This window comes from Carlito syrichta, unplaced genomic scaffold, assembly GCF_000164805.1.
Source record: "Carlito syrichta isolate Samal-C Ts95f unplaced genomic scaffold, Tarsius_syrichta-2.0.1 Scaffold314292, whole genome shotgun sequence".
NCBI classification, from domain to species: domain Eukaryota; kingdom Metazoa; phylum Chordata; class Mammalia; order Primates; family Tarsiidae; genus Carlito; species Carlito syrichta.
Genome location: NW_007258388.1, coordinates 148,952 through 171,443, shown reverse-complemented (window position 1 = coordinate 171,443; position 22,492 = coordinate 148,952). Strand labels below are relative to the sequence as shown.

The 22,492-nt window shown below is 34.4% G+C and overlaps 1 protein-coding gene across 1 annotated transcript in view; it reads left to right on the top strand.

Annotated features, from left to right (window-relative positions):
- IFI44L (interferon induced protein 44 like) overlaps nucleotides 1–22,166 on the top strand; it is a 29,565-nt gene extending 7,399 nt beyond the window's left edge. The window contains 9 exon segments of the mRNA XM_008071348.2: nucleotides 3,506–3,951; nucleotides 3,954–3,986; nucleotides 4,874–4,922; nucleotides 5,674–5,869; nucleotides 15,359–15,511; nucleotides 17,054–17,225; nucleotides 21,009–21,109; nucleotides 21,391–21,557; nucleotides 21,707–22,166. Of these exon segments, the coding sequence (XP_008069539.1) occupies nucleotides 3,516–3,951; nucleotides 3,954–3,986; nucleotides 4,874–4,922; nucleotides 5,674–5,869; nucleotides 15,359–15,511; nucleotides 17,054–17,225; nucleotides 21,009–21,109; nucleotides 21,391–21,557; nucleotide 21,707 (1,308 nt within the window). The 5' untranslated portion in view covers nucleotides 3,506–3,515 and the 3' untranslated portion in view covers nucleotides 21,708–22,166.
- Nucleotides 22,167–22,492: the final 326 nt, after the last annotated feature.

Sequence of the window (22,492 nt, the reverse complement as noted above, 5' to 3'; positions counted from 1 at the left end):
TCCTTTAAGAATTGCTTTGTACAGTAAAATACTTTTTCAATTAGTCTGGCTGGAGAATCTGGAGACTTCTTAATCTTTTCTATGGATGCAAACCCTCTGCTTTTCTGCATGTAAGTTCCTAATTGGAGGTATTTTTCAGTTTCTAGTTTCAAAAGCTATTAATGTCTTGTTCCCTTTGGTGTCTGTCTGTTATACTGTGGCTTATCCAGAGCAGCAACGTATCATCCAGCTTTTTCATTCTTAGCAGCCCCTAGGCATCTAGATTATGTCTGGTCCCATCTGCATCTTGAGTTGTAAAAAGTCAAAACCAATCCCCATCAAAGTCCACAATATCAGATATACACTCCCAACTCTTTTCTGCCATAGGGAACACCTGGGAGTGGAATGTTTTCACCTGCTTGTTCTGTACTGAGCTGGAGTAAGGACTTTGGTGGGTGAGTGCCATCTTTGTTCTAATTAGCCTTCAATTTGGAACCATCTCTTTGTCAGTGTTTAGAGGCAGACAAGACAAAAAACAGTTTCTTGGGTGACCACCTGATAAACTGGAATATTGTTCATATGTTTCAGTCTTCTTTTTACTTCCTCAGGAAGACACTGTAAAGTATATTTACTCTGACCTGGTTACCAATTTGTCTGAATCTGATGAGACAGAATGCCTATGCATAAGAGTTACATGAAGCGAGTTTATTACTTACATCATCAAAAGACAGGAGAACACTGGGATTCATTGCAAACTGGTCTTCCAAGTCTCAGAAAAGCTGTCTAGAATGGATAGAGTCTTGTCTGCACATGACTCACTTGAACCACCCCCGAAGGACTCCAGAAATCAGTCTTCCCTGAGTTTTATACCACACGGAGTCACTGATATACAGCACTGAAGGCTTTTCTCTTTCTGGGATGGGGGCTCTGGAACAGAGACCAGATTGTCCCATTCAGTGCCCTCTTATCTTTGAATGTTTGCATTCTCAGAAAATAACTCTGCAGTTATTCTTGGGAACAACACCTGGGAAAAGGGGAATAGCTGGGTCAGTCCAAGGCCACTCTGAAAATTGTCCTGCAGAAGCCATGAGCTAAGAGTTTCCTTTCAATCACCTAAGACTGTGCTGGAGGAGGAATGATAGAAAAAGAAATGTCACAATTTTTTCTACCACCTTCCATATGGCTGATTTCATGGGGATATGGGAACCTCTTGACTGGTTTTGAATTTTCACAAAGGGAATTGATCCATGTATTGTTGTTAAGTTATTGTTTTCATAGAAATAAGGGTCTAGAACTTTCTTTCCTGCTATCATTCCTCATTATTATCACTGCTTCCTTTTTTCTTTTTTTAGTTTACTAATATTTTGCTGAAAATTTTTTGCATTTATATTTGTGAATAAGATTGGCCTATAATTTTCCTCACTTATAATGCCATCGACAGGTTTTGGTATTGAAGTTATTCTCTGTCATAGTATGTATAAGATTGTATATATTGTATATCCTTCAAAGTTTGGTATAATTCAGAAACTAGGCTCTGATTATTGAGTTTTCTTGTGAAAGGCCTTAAATTATAAATTTAAAAATAGCTATGTGACTAGTCAAATTTTGTATTAATCTTTATGTCAGCTTGGGCAAGTTTTATTTTTCTAAAAATTTTTCCACTTTACCTATTTTCTAATTTATTGCTACAAAGTTGTTCATCTCAGGATCGTTTTATTATTTATTATTTATTGCATCTGTCCTGATGTCCTTTCTTATGTTCTGGATTTAGGAAATAAAGTATATTTCTTTATTTTATAATCTATAGGGGGATCTACCAGTTATCTTCTTTTTTATTTCTAGCTTATACTTTTGTTCAAAACTATAGTACTTTGAAATGGTTTGAAACTTGTTTGCTTTATAAGGTTTTTATGACTACTTGCACATTTTATTTTATTTTATTCTTGTATCCCAGTTTCATATATCTTAACCAATTTTACTCTGTTCTCTAGTTCCCTTGCTCTTTTCTCTTTTTTGTCCTTTTTGTCTCATGCTTCAACTGATAACTTTTCTTTGGACTAATTCTTCCTTTAAGTGTGTCTAACTTGCAATTAAAGGTATTAGTTTAATTATCAACAACATATATATGTATATATATACATATACATATATACATATATATGTATGTTTACATTTTGTTTTTGTACTTTTTATTTTTGTAATGCCAACCATCCAATCTTATCTTTTAGTTATTTGAACATACCAAGTATAGCAATTTTTAAAATCTCTGTGGGTAATTCTAGTATAAGTATGGGATTATTTTTGTCATGTGCTTTTTCTCTTGGCCTTCTATCATGTTTTATTTATCCTCCAAAATAAATGTGTTCATGATACATGAATGTTATTAAATATAAAAAAATTGTAGAATAATTTGAAGCTAGAAGGATGCTTTCTTTATCCAGACAAGATTTATTTTTCTTCTATCATGTAACATTGGCCATTGGCAATTCTTGTTCACCTTAATCCAATCAATGATTGAGATTATTAGAAAATGAAATTACTGTTTGTTTCTAGTCCACACTTACTTCTTCTGAATCTCTTTAGAATCCCAACCCATAGCCTGTAGAGAGGGTTTCAAAGACACTCTCCTTATTGCATTCCAAAGTACAATTTTTGTGTCCCTAGCTCTGTAAGTTTAAGAAAAGCTTTGCCTAACTTCTCAGCATCTCAAGTGCCTCTTCTGAATTTAACAGAAACACCTCAAGAAAATGTGATCCCAGATGCTTAGCTTATCTCTTTGCATTAACTTCTTTTCCAGATCTTTGCCAATAACGTAATTCTTCACTGCCTTGCTAACCCTTTAATGCTTTTTAAAAAACACATGTATTTTTATAGTTCAACCTGCATTTCTAGTTTTCCTCATCAAAATATTGTTGTGATGACTAATAGTCTACCACTATAGGACTTCTATTGGTGTTAACTCATTTCATATTTTAATTTCTTCTTTTGTGAGCTTTTGTCTACATACATTCCTCAGTTTTATTTTCTAATTCACGGTTTGTCAGAGTACTATCTGTGCTCCAGCCATTTATTTTTGTAGAGAAGATTTATCAGAACACAGACATATTTATTTACATATTGCCTCGGACTGCTTCTACATTACTGTGTTAAAGTTGGGTAGCTGGGGCAGAGACCCAGTTGAAGGTATGTCAAATTAAATAATCCTACAGACCATGTGGCCCACAAAGGCTAAAACATTCACTACTTGGCTCATTGAGAAAAAGTTTGCTGACTCTTATTATAGCTTTATTAGTTTTTCTTTATTCTTTATTAATACTGAAGTTTATTTGGTCAAGGGATTTAAAAATTTTAACGATATTTTCATTTCTAACTTACATATTTTATATCTCTACCTTTCATTGTATTGTTTCTACGTGCTTTGAGTTTTAATAGAGAAAAAAGAACTCACTTAAACTAGAAGTAGAAATCTATGTTATGATCTACTATGTTATACCAAACTCTCAACCTATTATTGTTTTTCCATTAGATACAGAACAATGGCAGTGACAACAAGCTTGACATGGACTGATGAAAAGAGTCTGCAAAAGCTGCTTGGAAATGTTTCTTTGAGTCTTCTTTATAAGTCCAGTGTTCATGGACATACCATTGAAGATATGCTTCAGAGATATAGCAACCAGGGAACTACTATAACCATGATTTATGTTACTAGGAATTTTATTTTTGGCATTATGCTTGGAAATTTTTCTAATTTATATGAAGATTCTAAAGAGCCAAATAATTCCCTTTTGTTTTCATTTCAAAAGAAAAATAACACAACTGAAATGCAAACTTTACTTTTAAATCTAGCACTGAAAATTGCTGATAAACAACTAGTAGGTTATTTATCTGATGTGGAGATGTTTTCTTTATATCCAAGTAAAAAGAAACTTGTTTTAGATACAGTGGTAACACAGAAATTAATTTGTTCTTACGGTGATATTTGGAATGTGAAATTTTTCGAGTTGAAGGTATGTCAAATTAGATAATCCTACACCTTACATTCTGATTCTAGTCTCTATGTTTGGTAAGTAATAATTGATCCACAAGCCGGGCTCGGTGGCTCAGCCTGTAATCCTGCGCTTTGGGAGGCTGAGGTGAGTGGATTGCCTGAGCCCATGGGTTCAAGACCCGCTTGAGCAACTTGGCGAGACCTCATCTCTACAACAAATCAAAAAAATTAGCTGGGTGTGGTAGCGCGTGCCTGTGATTCCAGCTACTTGGAAGGCTGAGGCGGAAGGATCGTCGGAGTCCAGCAGGTTGAGGCTGCAGTGGCCCGGAGCGGCCACTGCACACCAGTCTGGGTGACAGAGTACGACTCCAACTCAAAAAAAAAAAAAAAATTTATCTACAAGAACAAGGAAATGTGAGGGGAACAATCAGATTTCATACCAGTTTATACTCTTTGATAAATTCCAAAATGAAACCTCTGGGATATAAAGATTATGAAGTTATTAGCCAGAAATATTGGCTGCTTTGAGCAGAGTAAGTTGAGAAGTATATGTGTAGAGATAGAGAGAGAGAAGACGTTGGAGAGAAAGTGAAAAAGTGACACACACACATGAGGGAGTGGGGAGAGAAAATCTTACTGCCAGAATTGGTCTTTTTTGACATGACCCAAAGATAAGCTTTAGGACTTTCAGGCGTAGTTATGTGAAAATTTCTAGAGCAAGTTAATGTGCAGAAAGGACTATTTTCTGTCCTCTTCCTCTTAGTATGTTGCCAAACCTGACTCCTCACTGAACAGCTCAGCCTGGGTTATGCAAGCAGGCTCAATGTCCTGTTTAAAAGATAGACTTGGCCACATTTAATCAGACAAGTAAGAAAACTTATGCTATGCTATGTTTACTTCCCATAGGAATTGAGGATGATCTAGGCTACAAAAAGAGGATAATGAACGCCACACCGTAAGTTAGATTCTTGAACTATCTTTTCTTCGTTTCATTTAAGTTAATTGTGTAAAAGGTGCTGACAATGAAACAGTAATAATAAAATTTGTGTCACTTGGAATTGTAAAAAATAGGTTATACTGTTATCAACGTAAAATGCTCATGGTGGTTTAAATCAACATCAGTAACAAAACTTCTACCAATGATGAAACTTTTAAGAGTCACCTGATGGCAGTTGATGGATTTGAGTTCATGTTTCCCTTTGTAACTTTTAGATTCAGAGTTTTCCAGATAGAGTCTAGATAACCACTTTAGAATAATTTCTCTAGATTCTTTCCTTGAGAATACATCTATTGAGAATCTTAAGTAAATGTTGAAAATAAATCCTCTTTTTCCAATTTGTAGATAGTTAGTTACATTGCATATATTTTCTTTTGATTTCTCCTTAATATATTTTTAGTGAAAATGATCGTTTATCTTCAGTGTTATGGATATTTCTCATTAGATGTGGTTTAAGACTAATAGTTTAACAATAGTTTGATCGCTGGTTAAGGTTTAACTTTACCCAGATGTAAAAATATGATTTTTTTTCAAGCATAAAAATGTATAACCTTAGACATTTCAAATAATATTATAGAAGATGCTACTATCAAAATAATAATTAAGTAACTAGTCATACCCTTCTAAGGGAAGGAAAATAATCTTCAGGTAAATTTAGATGTTCTTTATGGAAATTTAGCTGTTATATTTAACGATTGCATTTTGACAGGCACAGAAATAGTCTCCTAGAGAGCCTCAGAGCCTACAAGCCCTACGCAAACTTGGTTTCAGAAATACGTATTCTCTTGCTGGGTCCAGTTGGATCTGGAAAGTCTAGTTTTTTCAATTCAGTCAAGTCTGTTTTTCATGGCCATGTGACTCGCCAAGCCACAGTGGGATATGAGGACTCTGGCATTACAGAACAGGTAAATTATTTTAGGATTCCCTGATTATTTTATTTTATAAATTACAGCTATTGCCTTTTATTGCCCTTTTCTCTCAGAATGTAAAGCACTTTCCAATCTGCAATTAAACACATATTCAAATGTAAAACAGGAGTAAATGTTGAATCAGAATTGCCTCCATTGAAATATACAGAGTTTTCAAATTTCAGAGAAGCAAGAAGTAGTGACAAAAAATGCTTTTTGGTGCACATTGTAAAAAACTACAATTTTCTAAGGCTTGTACCAATCTTTGACCATTATAGTTGATGTCCATGTCAGCAATGCCCTACATAATTTTATCTGGATTGAAAGACTTTTTTTGTAATAAAATGAGAGCTATGTAAGACAGTATTTTTTTCATTATATAAGAGCATTCTAAGAGATGGTCATAAAAAGCAAAACAGCAATTCACTTTGGTGAGTCACACTTTGAAAGATAAATTGAAGGGGAAATCTATGGGCTTCCAAAAAATATCTTCTCTACAAACAAATATACTTAAAAAATAAGTATTGATAAAGATTTCTTAATTTTTGCTCAAAAGGTTTAAAACTAGGGTGCAATATTTATCTAAAGTATTATTTCTGGTTTTTGCTTGTCAATGCTATCATACAATAAAACAAAAAATAATGGGAAAGAATAGAAAATTTAGGATGTCTGTGTTTTTCTATGATTGCTACAACCTAACATTGTTGTCATTTGTGGAAGAATGTGTTGTGCACTGTCAAAGTAAAATTTAGCATAATATAAAACAGTAACAGCTCATTTTATCTTTTGTGTCACATTAAATAACTGAAACCATTTTCTAGGACTTTCAAGAATCACATCTTGTTTCTTGGTGTTGGTGAGATACTATCCGCTGGAGTGGCTTTATCTTAAAATCAGTCTGGTCTCAAAAGTCAAGGCAAGATACTGTAACAAAAATTTAATTTATTAAACATTGATTGAAATTTTCTATTTGTTAAATATTGCATTAGAATTGGAGACCAAGGTCTGCTTATGAGTAAGAACATATGGTACTCTGTTCTTTGTTTCTGTGATAGATCACTGAGTATAATAGACTCTAAATCCATCCAAGTTGCTGCAAAGTTCATATTTTTGTCCTTCTTTTTGGCTGCATAATATTCCATTGTGTATATGTACCACATTTTTTTCATCTAGTCCAGCTTCGATGGGCAACATTGTTGGTTCCATGTTTTTGCTATTGTGAATAGAGCTGCAACAAACACGCATGTGCAGGTATCTGCTTTGTAGAATGATTTGGGTTCCTCTGTATATTATCTTAATATTATAAGAAAGGGATTGGCAGTAGTAGGAAACTGCCAGGGGAGAGAGGGGCACACCTCATCAGCAAGGATACCTGCATAACAAACTTTTGTATACATAACCCTGAACTTTAAAATAATAAAAAAAAAGAATTGGAGACCAAAATATAATATTACTTAGTCCCATTGCTCAGAAATCTCAGAGACCAATAGGGGTAATAAACAAATAAGTACTACTCAATGTGGTATATGCTATAATAGAGGTACTATTCAGGGTAGAATTTCTCTGTATTCTTACATTCTAAACCTCAAAGATAATGTTTTAAGAACATGTAGATACTGAAATCCAAATGAAATATAAGTACTATATAAATTGAAGAAATATAGGGCAGAATTTATGAGAGAAACAGATTATTTTTATCGTTTAGAGACCCTTTCCTCTGAAGATTAAAGTTGTAACACATGCAAATTAATGGTTTATGAAACTGTGAAAGTGCATTTTTGCATTCTTGAAATTTAACAGTGTACTTTAATGCTTTGTGCAATTCCTTTCGTTTTGAAGCACCGGTAAGACCACTCTACTAGGCATTTCATGGACCAATGGGAGTTTTACTCCATCATGGATTACAATAGGTTGTCAAAGGTTTCTTCACTTCCTGATTTGGGAGTTGATATTTACACCTTTGCCAGCACCACAAATGGAAGAATTGCAATTAAGTACTGCCTGGTGTCTTTCTGAGAAGTGCTTTTCTTTGAAATTCTTCCCAAATCTTCCATATTTGTTGCCTATGTTGAAAGTGTATATGAGCCGGGCTTGGTGGCTCGGCCTGTAATCCGGCGCCTTTGGGAGGCTGAGGTGAGTGGATTGCCTGAGCCCGCGGGTTCGAGACCTGCCTGGGCAACTTGGCGAGACCTCATCTCTACAGTAAATCAAAAATTAGCCGAGCGTGGTAGCGCGCACCTGTAGTTCCAGCTACTTGGAAGGACGAAGTGAGACTCCAATGCAAAAAAAAAGTGTATCTGACCAACAAATAAAACATCTCCAGAGGTATTCTGAAAAATATACTTGGGATCAAATGAAGTGTGTTTACCTAGAAAATGAGATTTGGTTAAAGCTGTGCCTCTCAAAATGAAGTTTGTAGACCCCTGAGGTTCTATAAGACACCTTAAGGGATTTGTGAGATCAAAACTATTTTGCAATAATCTAAAGAATGCTTTTTCATCTGTTCTAGTTTATTAGCACTTTAATGGATTATACAGCATAGTTTTGCCATAGCACTTTAGCACGAATCAAGCAGCGGCACCACACACTACTAGTAGTTGTATTTCTCCCCATGACTGACTTGCAGAAAAAAAAGGCTACCACATGCCAGTTTTACTTAAGAATGTCCTTGATGAATCAATAATAATTAATGATTTTATTTAAACTCAACTGTAGAATACATATAATTTTAGTAGTCAGTGTGATAAAATGGGAACATAAATATCCAGTGTGATAAAATGAAAGACATAATGTACTTCTATGAACATTGAAATTTGACAGTTGTTTTCAGGAAATAGACTGGACTGATTGAGTTGTGAGCTGAACTTACTTCACATAACATCATTTTACTAGACGAGACAGCTGACAGACTTGCTTACTCATACTTGAATATTTGGCAGACATTTTAATGAAAATGCACAAAGTGAGCCTACCACTTAAAACAATTAAAAAAAAAACAAAACAAAACCTGACAGTGTTTGCTGCCAATGATAAAATTTGAGTTTTTTTTAAAAAACATTAAAATTTTGAGAAACTTGTACCCACTACTCTAAACTTGACAGCTTTCCAACACTTAAAGACTTATCTGATGGAATTAGTGGTTATATTAACAAATGTGATTATTTTATATTGTACAATAAAATATGTCAATATTTGGAAGATCTGGATAAGGCAATAACCAATATTTTCAAGTGACCAGTGCACTGGGTTAAAAAATAATGTGTGGATAGTTGTTCAAATGGCAATCGTAAGTCCTTATATATCAATAATTACCCTGAATGTAAATGTAAATACAAAGAGTAGCTGAATGGATGAGACTCAAATATGTGCTGCCTATTGCAAACTCACTTCATCCATCAAGACATGTATAGACTGAAAATGAAGAGATGAAAAGGTGTTCTATGAAAATAGAAACCAGAAGAGAGTAGGAGAGGCGACACTTTTATTAGATAAAATAGACTTTGCATCAAAAGCTGTAAAAAGAGACAAAGAAGGTCATTCTGTAATGATAGAAGGATTCATTTATCAAGAGGATATAATAATTATAAATATATATGCAGCTATTATTGGAATATCTAAATGTATAAAGCAAATATTAACAGATCTAAAGGGACAGACGATTCACGATCCAATAATAGGGGACATTAACACTCAACTTTCAGCCACAAAAATATCATTCAGACATAAAATAAGTAAGATGACATCAAATTTAAACAACACTAGACCAAGTGGACCTAGGAGATCTATACAAAACATTTTGTCTAACAGCTGCAGAATACACATTCATCAAAACTATATATGAAACATTTTCCTGGATAGAACATATGTTAGGCCACAAAATAAGTCTCAACAAATTTAAGAAGATTGAAATCATATCAAGTGTCTTTTCTGAACACATTGGTAGAAAACTAAAAATCAATGACAAGAAATTTTGGAAAACTGGAAAAATACATGGAAATTAAACAACATGCTCTTGAACAAACAATGGGTCCATAAGGAAATTAAAAGAAAAATTTGAACAAATTGAGACAGACAAAAATTGAACTACTATATACCAAAACCCATGGAATAGAACAAAATAAGTTCTAAGTGGAAAGTTTATAGCAATAAATGCCTACGTTAAAAATAAGAAAACAAATTTTTTGTTTATTATTTATTTATTACAATTTAGGGTTAGGTATATAAACACTGATCATGCAAGTACCCTTGTTGATGAGGTATGCCCCTCCCTCCCCTAGCAATTTCCCTCAACTGCCAATTCTACCCCCCCCAACAGTTTTTCACTACTGTCAATCGCTTTCTGATAGCATTATAACTGTACAAGGTCAGTTTATGAGTGAGAACATATGGAACTAAGTTCTTTATTTCTGTGATAAATCACTGTGCATGATAGACTCCAAATCCATTCAAGTTGCTGCAAAGTCCATATATTTGTCCTTCTTTATGACTGCATAATATTCCATTGTATATATGTATCACTTTTTTTTATCCAGTCCAGCTTCGATGACCAACAATTGGTTCCATGTTTTTGCTATTGTAAATAGAGCTGCAACAAACATACATGTACAGATATCTTTTTTTGTAGAATAATTTGAGTTCCTCCGGGTATATTCCCAGTAGGAGAATTGCTGGGTCATATGGAAGGTCAATTTCTAGTTCTTTCGGAAATCACCACACTGTCTTCCAAAGAGGTTGTACTAGTCTGCGTTCCCACCAGCAGTGTAGAAGCATTCTTTTTTCTCCACATCCTCACCAGTATCTGTTGCTGTTTGTTTTATTAATGATGGCCATTCTCACAGGGGTTAGGTAGTATCTCAGTGTGGTTTTGATTTGCATTTCTCTGATAATGAGTGAGACTGTGCACTTTTTCATGTGTCTGTTGGCTGCCCATATATTTTCTTTTGAGAAGTGTCTATTCATGTCTTTTGCCCACTTTTTAAAGGGGTTTTTTTTTTCCTTTCAGCACGTTTGAGTTCCTTGTAGATTCCAGATGTTAGGCCTTTGTCAGATATACATTTGGCAAATATTTTTTCCCATTCTGTGGGCTGTCTCCCTGCTCTCTTGATGGTTTCTTTTGCTTTGCAGTAGCTTATTAATTTGAGGAGGTCCCGCTTATCTATCTTATTTCTTAAGGTATTGGCCTGTAGGGTTCTGAATAGGAATTTGTTCCCGGTTCCAATTTCCATAAGGATGACTCCTGTGCTTTCTAAGATTCTTATAGTTTGAGGTTTTATGTTTAGGTCTTTGGTCCATTTAGAGTTAATTTTTGTGTATGGTGATAGGTAGGGGTCCTGTTTTAATCTTCTGCATATGGTCAGCCAGTTTCCCCAGCACCATTTATTGAATAGGTTCTCCTCTCCCCAGTGGTTGTTATTGGAGGCTTTGTCAAAGTTGAGTTGGTTGAGGAATTGAGACTTTGCTTCCGGAATCTCTATCCTGTTCCATTGGTGTATGTACCTGTTCTTGTACCAATACCAGGCTGTTTTGATTACTGTAGCCTTATAGTAAAGTTTGAAGTCTGGAAAAACTGAATTTCCTCATGCAGAAGAATAAAATTAGACTCCTATCTCACACTGCTTTGTTTCTTTTGCTAAGGATTGTTTTGGCTATTCATGGTCACTTATGTTTCCATATGAATTTTGGAAAATTAAAAAAAAATGGAAATTAAACAACATGCTCTTGAACAAACAATAGGTCCATTAAGAAATTAAAAAGAAAACTTGAACAAGTAGAGACAGACACAAATTGAACTACTACGTACCAAAACCCATGGAATAGAATGAAATCAGTTCTAAGTGGAAAGTTTATAGCTATAAATTCCTACATTAGAAATAAGAAAAATTTCAAATAAACAAACTAACATTATACCTCAAGGAACTAGAAAAAAAAAGAGCAAACCAAGTTCAAAGTCAGTAGAGGGAAGGAATAATAAAAATCAGAGAAGAAATAAATGAAATAGAAGCAAAAAAAAATATTTAGAAAAAAACAACAAAACTAAGAGTAGCTTTACTATAAAGACAAAAAAATTGAGAAACCCTTAGCTAGATTAAGAAAAAAGAGAAAAGACTGTAATAAATAATAAATAAATGACAAAGAAGACATTGCAACCGATGCAACATAAATAAAAAGGACCTTAAAAGACTATAATAAGCAATTATATACCAACCATTGGATAACTTAGAAGAAATGTACAGATTCCTTGACATATACAACTTACCAATATTGAATTTTGAAAAAATAGAAAATCTGATCATACCAGTTATGGATAAGGAGATACAATTAATAATAAAAAGTTTCCCATCAAAGAAAAGTCCAGGCTCTGATGACTTTATTGCTGAATTCTGTCAAACATTTAAAGAACTAATACCAATTATTCTCTTTCAAAAAAAATTGAAGAGGAGAGAATACTTTTAAATTCATTTTGTAAGTCTAGCATTACCCTGATCTCAAAGTCAAACAAGGACACCACAGAAAAAAGGGAAAAAAAGGAAATTGCATGCCAATATTCTTGATGACAATAGATGCAAAAATCTTCAATAAAGTACTAGCAAACCAAATTCAATAGCTTTAAAAAGAATGATCAAGTGGGCTTCACCATGAACAAGTGGGATTCATCTCAGTGATGCAAGGGTAGTTGAATATGTTGGTCAATAAATGTGATATATCACATCAACATAAAGAAGAGCAAAACTATATGATCATTTCAATAGATTCAGAAAAGTATTTGACAAAATTGAACAATCTTTCATAATAAAAACTCTCAACAAATATTTTATAGAGGGAATATATTTTAATATAATAAAGGCCACCCACAGCTAACATCATACTCACTTCAGAAAAGTTGAAAGCTTTTATTCTAAGATCAGGAAAAAGACAAGGATACTACTCTCATAAATTCTATTCACCATAGTACTAGAAGTCTCAGCCAGAAAGTTAGACAAGAGAAAGAAATAAAGGGTAACCAAATTAGGATGAAAGAAGTTAAATTGTTCATGTTTGCAGATGACATAATCTTACATTTAGAAAACCCTAAAGATTCCACCAAAAAAAAGCAACTGTTAGAACTAATAAGTTCAGTAAAATTGAAGAATACAAAATCAACATACAAAAATCAATAGTGTCTCTATACAATAGTCATAAACTTCCTGAAAAATAATTAAGAGAACAATCCCATTTACAATAGCTACCCGGCCCATAATTCCAGCATTTTAGAAGGCAGGGGTGGGAGGATTTTTTGAACACAGGAGTTTAAGACCAGCCTTGGCAACATAGCAAGACCTCATCTCTCCAGAAAAATAAAAAGTAAACAGGAAAATAAATATAATAGCTAAAAAATGATAAAATACTTAGGAATTAATTTAATTAAGAAGGTGAAAGATCTCTAATTGAAAACTATAAAACATTGACAGAAGAAATTGAAGAGGATTCAAATAAATGAAAATATATCACACGCCAAATGATTAGAAGAATTAATATTTTTGAAATGTCCAGACTACCCAAAGCAAACTACGGATTCAGTGTAATCCTTATCAAAATTCTAATGACATCCTTCACAGACATATAAAAACAATCCTAAAATTCAAAGGACTTTAAATAGCCAAAGCAATCTTGAACAACAGAAAACCAATGCTGGAGGCATCACACTACTTGACTTCAAAATAGACTTCAAAGCTGTAGTAACTAAAACAGCATGATACTTGTATTAAGAAAAAACTAGATCCATAGATCAATAGAGCAAAATAGACATCCCAGAAATAATTCCATGCATTTATAGGCAATCGATTTTCAACAAAGTTGCCATGAACAGACAATGGGAAAGGGAAAGGGATAGTTTCTTCCATGAATTATGATGGAAAAACTGAATTTCCTCATGCAGAAGAATAAAATTAGACTCCTATCTCACAGCATATAAAAAAGGCAACCAAAAATGGATTAAAGACCTAAATGTAAGACCCTAAACTATAAAAATACTAGAAAAAAATATTGGAGAGAATCTCCATGGCATTGGTCTGGGCAATAACTTTTGGATATGACCCCAAAAACACAGGCAACAAAAGAAAAAAAAATAGACAAATGTGATAAAAATAAAAAGCTTTTCCACAGGAAAGGTAACAACAAATTGAAGAGACAACCAGCAAGGAGGAAGAAAATATTTGCAAATGATACATCTAATAAGGGGCTAATAGCCAAAATATGTAAAGATTTCAAACAACTCAATAGCAAGAGGGAAAAAAAAAAACAACAGAAACAAACCTGAGCAAAAAACGGGCAAAGGACCTGAAAAGATATTTTTCTTACAAATGGCTAACAGGCTTCAGAAAAGGTGCTCAGTATCACTAATCATCAGGGAAATGCAAGTAAAAACCTCAGTGAGATATCACCTCACACATTTTAGAACATCTATTATCAAAAAGACAAATGATAACAAGTACTGTCAAGGATGTGGAGAAAAGAGAATCTTTACACACTGTTAGTGGCAATGTAAATTAGTACAGACGTTATGAAAAACATTATGGAGGCTTTTCAAAAAATTACAAATAAAACTGTCATGTAATCTAGTAATCCCTCTACCGGGTATATATCCAAAGGAAAAGAATTGAGTATGTCGAAGCGATGTCTACATGTTTATTACAGCCACACTCAACAATCACCAAGATATGGGATCAACGAAAATGTCATTCAACAGATGAATGAATAAATAAAATGTGGTACATATATAGAATGGAATATTACTAAACCACAAAAAGAATGAAATCCTGTCATTTGTGACAACATTGGATGAATTTAGAAGACATTATTTTAAGTCAAATGAGCCAGGAAAAGGAAGAAAAATACCTCATGATTTTATTCATATGTGGAATGTAAAAAAGTTGATCTCATAGATGTAGAGAGTCAAATGTTCCGGGTCTAAGGCAACTGGGGGCAGGGGTTGGGAGTATGTTGGTCACAAGAGACAAGGTTTCAGTTAGTTAGATAGAAGAAAGAAGTCCTGGAGCTCTGTGGCACCACATGGTGACTATAGTTAACAATGTATTGTATTCTTAAAAATGACTAAGTGAATATAAAATGTTCTCACCACAAAAATGATATATATGTGAGATAATGCATAAGCAAGTTAGCTAGATTTAGTTATTTAACAATGTATATATACTTCAAAACATGTTGTACATGATAAAGATATATAATTCTCTTTTAGTTAAAAAACAGAAACATTGACATTTTCCGGTTTAATTTCTAATTTAATAAATATCAACAGATATAACCCAGGTAAATAACATGTCTTTGAGATCTTTATCCATTTTTAAGAGCCTAAAAGGGTCCTGAAACCAAAATGTTTGAGATCCAAGGTGCTGAAACAGTAACCAGTCTCTGTCCTTCCTGCCTTCATCGTGTCTTTAACGCTAGTTGAAGAATGAACTTTTACAGTTGATATCTCTTTTTAAACAGTATAGGATATATTCTGTTAAAGATGGAAGAGATGGAAAACCTCTACCATTTATGTTGTGTGACTCCATGGGAATACATTATGAAGAGGGAACAGGACTGTGCATGGGTGACATTCCCTACATCTTAAAAGGATGTGTGTCAGACAGATATCAGGTACGTGTTCTTCAATATCCAAACCTTTCCAGTCATTTTCGTCAATATCGTCCATTGAATTTTTACTTCTTAAGGTGATCTTAACCACCATAATGTGGTTCCAACATCAACCAACACTACTTTAAATGAAGAAGTATTTATGTTAGAAGAGTAGAGTAACAGTTGTTCTTTTTTTTTTTTTAAATCACATTGAGAAATAAAAGCAAAGGGCAGGATTCTATTCATCCAGCTTCCAGGAATAAGATAAAAGGGATATTGTTTTAAAATCACTCTTTACAATGATACAAACTAATAAGAAAGTAGTACTTTAATCTCTTGTAATTTTTGGATCACATGGACAAAATATTTGAACAAGTAACCACTTTCTGTTGAAGTGTGATGTTATAACACAAGTGCTTAGGCTTTACTACTAAATACCTAGATCCTAAGATTGGCTCTGCTAATAACACGTGTATCCATATGCAAGCTCCATACTTGTCGAAGTCTTTTTTTCTTTTTTCATTTGTGAAATGTAGGTATTAATAGTGTCCATCTTATAGGGTGGCTGGAAAGATGAAATAAGATGGTGATGAACTCTAAATTCTCCAAAAGCTAACCAGGATGATTACCTTTCTTTCTGGGGTGGGTATCATTGAATCAGCCTCGATTTCTTAAGAGTCACTTCCTTTGCCTCCCAACTGTGTTTAATTGGAAACCTTCCCCGTGGACTCATTTGTTCATTCAAAAGCCATTTATTAAAAACTTAATTTGTGCCAAACACTAAACTAGAATATCAACACAATCCTTATTCTCAAGGAGTTCACAATGTTGTTAAGGAAAAAAAAAGGCAGAAGGATAAAGGGAAGAGGAGCAGAGTGGAGAGATGGGAGAGTTTAAGGCACAGTGACACCCTTGGTTTTCATTCCCTCCAGTCCAACCTTGAAATATGTGGTTTTGAAACAATGCTTTTCCAGACTATTACACTGTTTTGTAATCTGTTTCTTTAATCGTAGAAAGATAATTGCTTTATAGTAAGGAGACATTAACTTGAAAGTTGATATTTTTGTCTCACTTCAGTTAATTTTTCTTCTGTAAAATTAGAATGAATTATAGGATTTTAGATTAAATAGCATTTTAAGTATTGTTTGCTCTGTTTTATTCTCTCTACCCATGAGTTCATTTAAGCATGCACTGCTTAGACAAGAGTCTTAAATTGTATTTAACAAATGAGAAGGATATTTATTTCTGAACACTAAGATTTGAAGTTAGCTTACAAACATCTGTTGTACTTTCCTGAAATATTTACAATGGATAATTATCATTTTGACGAAAGCAACACATTTTTTTTTTTTACAAGAGAGTGATTATAACATTCTACTCACAAGTGGAAAGAGAGTATAGAGGAGGAATTATTAACGAATTTGGGGAAAGTGTAGCTGGCAGGCAGGAGAGAAAGTTTCAGGTTGGGGTTTATGGCGACAGTGTTTTAGAAACAAGAAGTGTGCCTCAAAAAATTAAGCAGAGACTCTAAATTCTGAATGTGACCTTCTGTTTCTACAACAGTTTAACCCCCACAGACCAATTACACCTGAGGATTCTTCCTTTATTGCTTCTCCATCACTGAAGGAACGGATTCACTGTGTGGTTTATGTCTTAGACATCTACTCTGTTGGCCTTCTCTCCTCTAAAATGAAGGCAAAATTGAAGCAAGTTCACAATGAAGTATTAAAGTGCGGTGAGTCTCACTGTATTTATAAACATGTATTTCAAAATAATTATAGATTACAGGAAGTTGCTAAGAGAGGACAGAGAAGTCCCATGTATTCTTTATCCAGTTTCTGAGCTTTGGGTCCATAGTCAGAGCAGGTAGGTATCATTCACAGTCTTGATGAAGTAATGCCCTGGATCCTTACCTTCAGGCCTTAAAGACTAGATCGGCTCTACTATTTTTTATCATGTATGATTTTCCTGTGTTTCAAGATATGGAGTCATCTTCCTATACTATGTGGCTAGACCTGAAAGATTACAACCAGGAAACTGATATTGAAACGGTGTGTGTGTGTGTGTGTGTGTGTGTGTGTGTGTGTGTGTTTGTGTGTTGTGTGTGTAGTTCCACATCATTGTATCACATGCAAATTTATGTAACCATCACTATAATCAAGAACATGGCTATTCCATCGCTTCATAGATTTCAGTCACTGTACCCATCTGCATAATTTTGTCATTTTGAAAATGTTATCTAAGAGAACAACCTTAGGAGACTGGATTTTTTTGACTTAGCCTAATACCCATTGGCCTCCATCTGGGACTTTGTATGTATTGATCATTTTTTTAAATTGCTGAGTACTATTCTGAAGTATAGATATATTACAGTTTAATCAATCTCTATCAAAAATATTTTATTGCTTCCAGTTTATCAGGGGCTGTACCATATTAATATTCCCACCAGCAATAGATGAGAGATCTAGTTTTTCTGCATTCTTTACAGTATTTGATATTGTTGCTATTTAAAATTTTGTAACGCTTCTAATAGTTGTGTGGTGATATCTCATTATGGTATTGATTTGCATTGCTTAGTGATTAATAGCATTGAACATCTTTTTATGTGCTTATTTGCTTTTCATGTAGTCTCTTCAGTGAAATGCCTCTTTATGTCTTTGACTATTTTCTTATTAAATTAATTGTGCTTTTTAAGATGAAAATTTAAAAGATCTACAAATTTTAGCCATGAGCCCATTGTCAGATATATGGCTTGCAAATATTTTCTTCCAGTCTGTAGTTATATCTTTGTTTTAATTATTTTCAGCCCTGACATCTCTCTTCTGCCCTGGTAGTCTTGGGACATCATTTCTAGATCTTTTGTTACAGTCCTACTATCTATCTACCATCTATCTCTAGCTATCTATCTTCTATCTATCTATCTATCTATCTATCTATCTATCTATCTATCTATCTAATGTCTCTTTGCTCTATTTTTCAGAATGAGTAATTTCTATTGTTAAAGCTTTAAATTCACTTATTCTTTACTTTCCATTCTATTTTGAGCGTATATATAGTGTTTTCCATTATGGTTATGATATTTTTTATTTCTAAAATTTCTTTGGTTCTTTTTCATAACTTCAATTTCTTTTTTTTCATATCTTCAATTTCTTTGCTGAGATTTTTTGGTTTTCGTTTTTTAAGCATGTTTCTGCTTAGTTGTTAAGCACTTTTCTGGTAGTTGCTTTAGAATCCTTGCCAATTAATTCCAACATTTTTGTCATCACCTCATTAGTATCAGTATCTTCTGATGGCTTTTCTCATTCAAGTTAATTTTTTCTTTGGTTTTTGGTGTGACAATGATTTTTAATTGTATCTTTGATCACTTGATATTTTGCTATGAGACTCTGGCACAGTGCAGGTATAAATGTCCTGACTTCCTATTTGCTTTTCTTCTCTGATACTACCTTGGCTGGGGGTGAGGGTTGGGGATGGAAAAGACACTTCTATGGGTGGGGCTGAGATGAATTCTAGGGTGTTTGGCAGGGGGAGTGTGACTATTGGCTGAAAGTGTTCTGTCTTGCTAGGCTGCCCCCTTTCTCATGCTTTGGCTAAAGAGAACAGGTTTTGCTTTCACTTTTCTATTTTATCAGTTCTAATGAGCATTTCTGGTTATGGGCTTCTCCAGGAGCCAATCCGAGACATATGAAGTGGAAAGAATGCCAAGGGAACTAGTCTCTGCATTGCTTCTTGGGTTCCAAGCTATCTAGCCAGTCTTCCTTCTCTCCAATTTTTAACTTTTATGTTTCATTTATGTATAATGTTGAGAGTTTTTAGGTCTACTTAGTTGTGTGAAGAAAAAGGAAAATGAGGTCTACAACATTTGGTTCGGAAATGGAAAACCTCTCACTGAACTTCCAAACAATTGTAATGGAAAGGACTGTTTGGGCATTTATTCTCTAGAGCCTCATTATTTAGCATATCAGTAGAAAGACCCTCGTATTTAGGTTCTGAAAAGTGCTATGGTATTTAATGTATTGAGCACTTAGAGTCTATAATACTGAGTGATCTGTCACAGAAACAAAGAACCAAGTACTACATGTTCTCACTCATAAGTGGACCTTGAACAGTTATCAAAATACTATAAAGAAGGGATTGGTAATAGTGGGAAACTGCCAGGGGAGGGGAGGCATACCTCATTAACAAGAGTACCTGCATAATGAACATTTGTATACCTCACCCTGAATTGTACCCCACATCTTTAAAATAAAAAAATTTAAAAAAATGTACAGAGCACAATCTTAGTGGTTAAATGAACCTGGTTTTTAAATAGACATCAACTTTGATCTTGAGCCAGTTAACTTAAGTGCACTGAACTTTACTCTCCCTTTCTGCAAAATGGGGACAATAAGTTCTGCATCTGAACTTAATAGACTGTGTATAAACTTAATAAACTGTGCTACAAATGTCTGAGAAGTAAACACTGGATATGTTAAATGTAGGCATATAAGCATATATAAGCATATATAAGCATTTACCATCTCTAATATTAGGATGGGTTTGGGCTAAGACTCAGTGAAGTGCTAAGTTTTGTAAAGAGTTTTTCAAGGACAGAGGGTTACACACCATGCTGGGTATGTTGAGTGGCAATGTTGAATGCAGTGAACTGTGCTGACTTAGGACCTCTAAGAGGACATTGCATTACATCTGAAAGAGAAGAATTACATTGGAACAGAGGTTGAAAAAAATTATACATGTCAATTGAGAACTGCCTTTCCTAGTTATTCTACTGAAACTTGGATGAAGAGAAGATGGAAAAGTCAATCATTTAGCAATGGGAGTCACAAGCATATTTCTGTTAGGGAGAAATACTCAAAGCACTGGTAAAGGAAGCTCTGTGCTTCCTTAACTGGCTTTTGAATTGCTCCATTTTATAATTATTTTTTTCCTCAGAAGTACTTATTAGAATAGCAGAAATTTTACTTGTTGAGAAGCCAAGTGAGATTTAGTAATCTAATCTCTGTGGTTTGAAGGAGAAGCAGCAAATGCTTCATGGAACTATAAGATCAGTGCTGTTTGCATTTATAAATGCTCATACACAACCCTCCTCACTTCCTCTCTTTCTTGTGGTTCCTTTTAGTCCCCAAGGTCCAGCAATCACTTTTTTCCCTTGACTATTTGAAAACATCCTATTTGAATGAAATAGTAAATTATTCTAACATACTGTGAACCTAATTGCCTTTAAAAGTAATCCCTTGGGCAACCCCTTCGGGTCCCCTCCCACTGTGGAAGCTTTTCTGTCCTCCCAATAAATCCTGCTTTCTCGCACACACAAAAAAGGAATCTCTCACGTTGGAAGAAAAAGATTATTTCTTCATGAGAAAAGCTCCAGGCTCCATATTGATTTATTAGGGATATTTCATTCTCCAACTCTTAAAATCACTCTCAAGAGTTGTTTTTGCACATATTTAATAACTTGATGCATTGCCAATTATGATACTATAATTGCTAATGGTGATAGCTCATCTACTTTTTACAGGTACGGCACATGTAGCCTTGCTTACTAAAGTGAGGAATTGGAAAGAAGTTCTTCAAAACAACTTTTTAAACATGGCTGAATCGATGACTGCTCAAAGCCAGGTAATGAATGCTGTTTATAACCAGATGTTATTAAAATGGTATTGTATTCATATTCCTGTGTGTGTTCTCAGACAACATGTCCACAGATAAATGAAGGATCGAGTAAGTGCCTGCTTATTTCAAGTTTATGTCCCACTTTAAAACTGTAATTGTATAAACTATAACGATGTTCTGAAAAGAATTTCTCAAGTCATTGCTTTTTGGTTTCTTTCTTAAATTGTATTTAAAAATCTGTCAGACTTAAAATATAAGGCTGTGCTTCTTAAATCTATTTTCCACAGATAACAACGGTCAACAGAATGCTAGGAATTCCTCTTTCTAATATTTTGATGGTTGGAAATTATGCTTCTGAGTTGGAGCTGAACCCCGAAAAGGACATTCTGATTCTCTCTGCACTGAGGCAGATGGTGCGAGCAGCAGACGATTCTTTAGAGGATCTAGAAAATTGGTAATCTGGTCTCTTTCCTCTCCTCTTATAAAGCATGGATGCCTTTTGTAAAACCCTAAGCTATACCTCAGTCAGCTGGCTGGTGCTCATCAGCCTGTCCTGGTCGTGACAGTTCTTTGAGCCTCATTTCTGCTCTTGTTTGTTTTCAGATGAGATCACATGAATTTTCCAGCTCTGCATGTGACACGAGTGGCCTTGATTCTGGCATTTGGCCCAAACCCATGCTGGTGTGCCCCTGTTAGAGTCCATCTCTGTGAACAGCCTCCTTCAGACTCTGCTTTGGTTCATGGTCGGCTTCTTGTCCTTAGATCAGCCACCCCTCACCTCCAAAGGCCAAGTCCGAGAAGTAGCAGACGAAGACAGGTCTGACCACCAACCACCCTCCATATCTCTGTACCATTCACAATGTAGTTTCTGAGATCCCTTTCCAAAACTCTCCAGGCAGAATTGGCTATCCCTTTACTTATTCTTCTATAGCATTCTATGTAACTCTATGTGTACTAATCACATTGAATAATGATCCTGGAATGACTATGTAGATATCTGCTTTCCTAAATAGATTGTGCATCCATTGAGAAACGGAGTTAGGTTTTTGCTTATCTCATATTCACAGAGCTTAGTACAGCATCTGGTAATAAGCAAGCATAGGTGCCACTGCTTCTCCCTCCCCAGAATGACAGCATCCACTTTAAAAATTTTTTCCATGTAGAAGGGAAGACTGAGGGAGAATGAAATATAGGAGAGAAAAATGTAAATTAATTAAAATGAGCCAATGTTTCTTAGCAATTGCATGCTATTTCTGTGAAAAAAAATTTCTTCTTCTATTAAGCTCGTGCTTGATTTTTATTAATGGAATACCAGATCATCCAAGCCATGTCTCCAAAGCAGAGAGATCAAATTAGGTTACCAATGAAATCAATAAAAGGTTTGTAAAC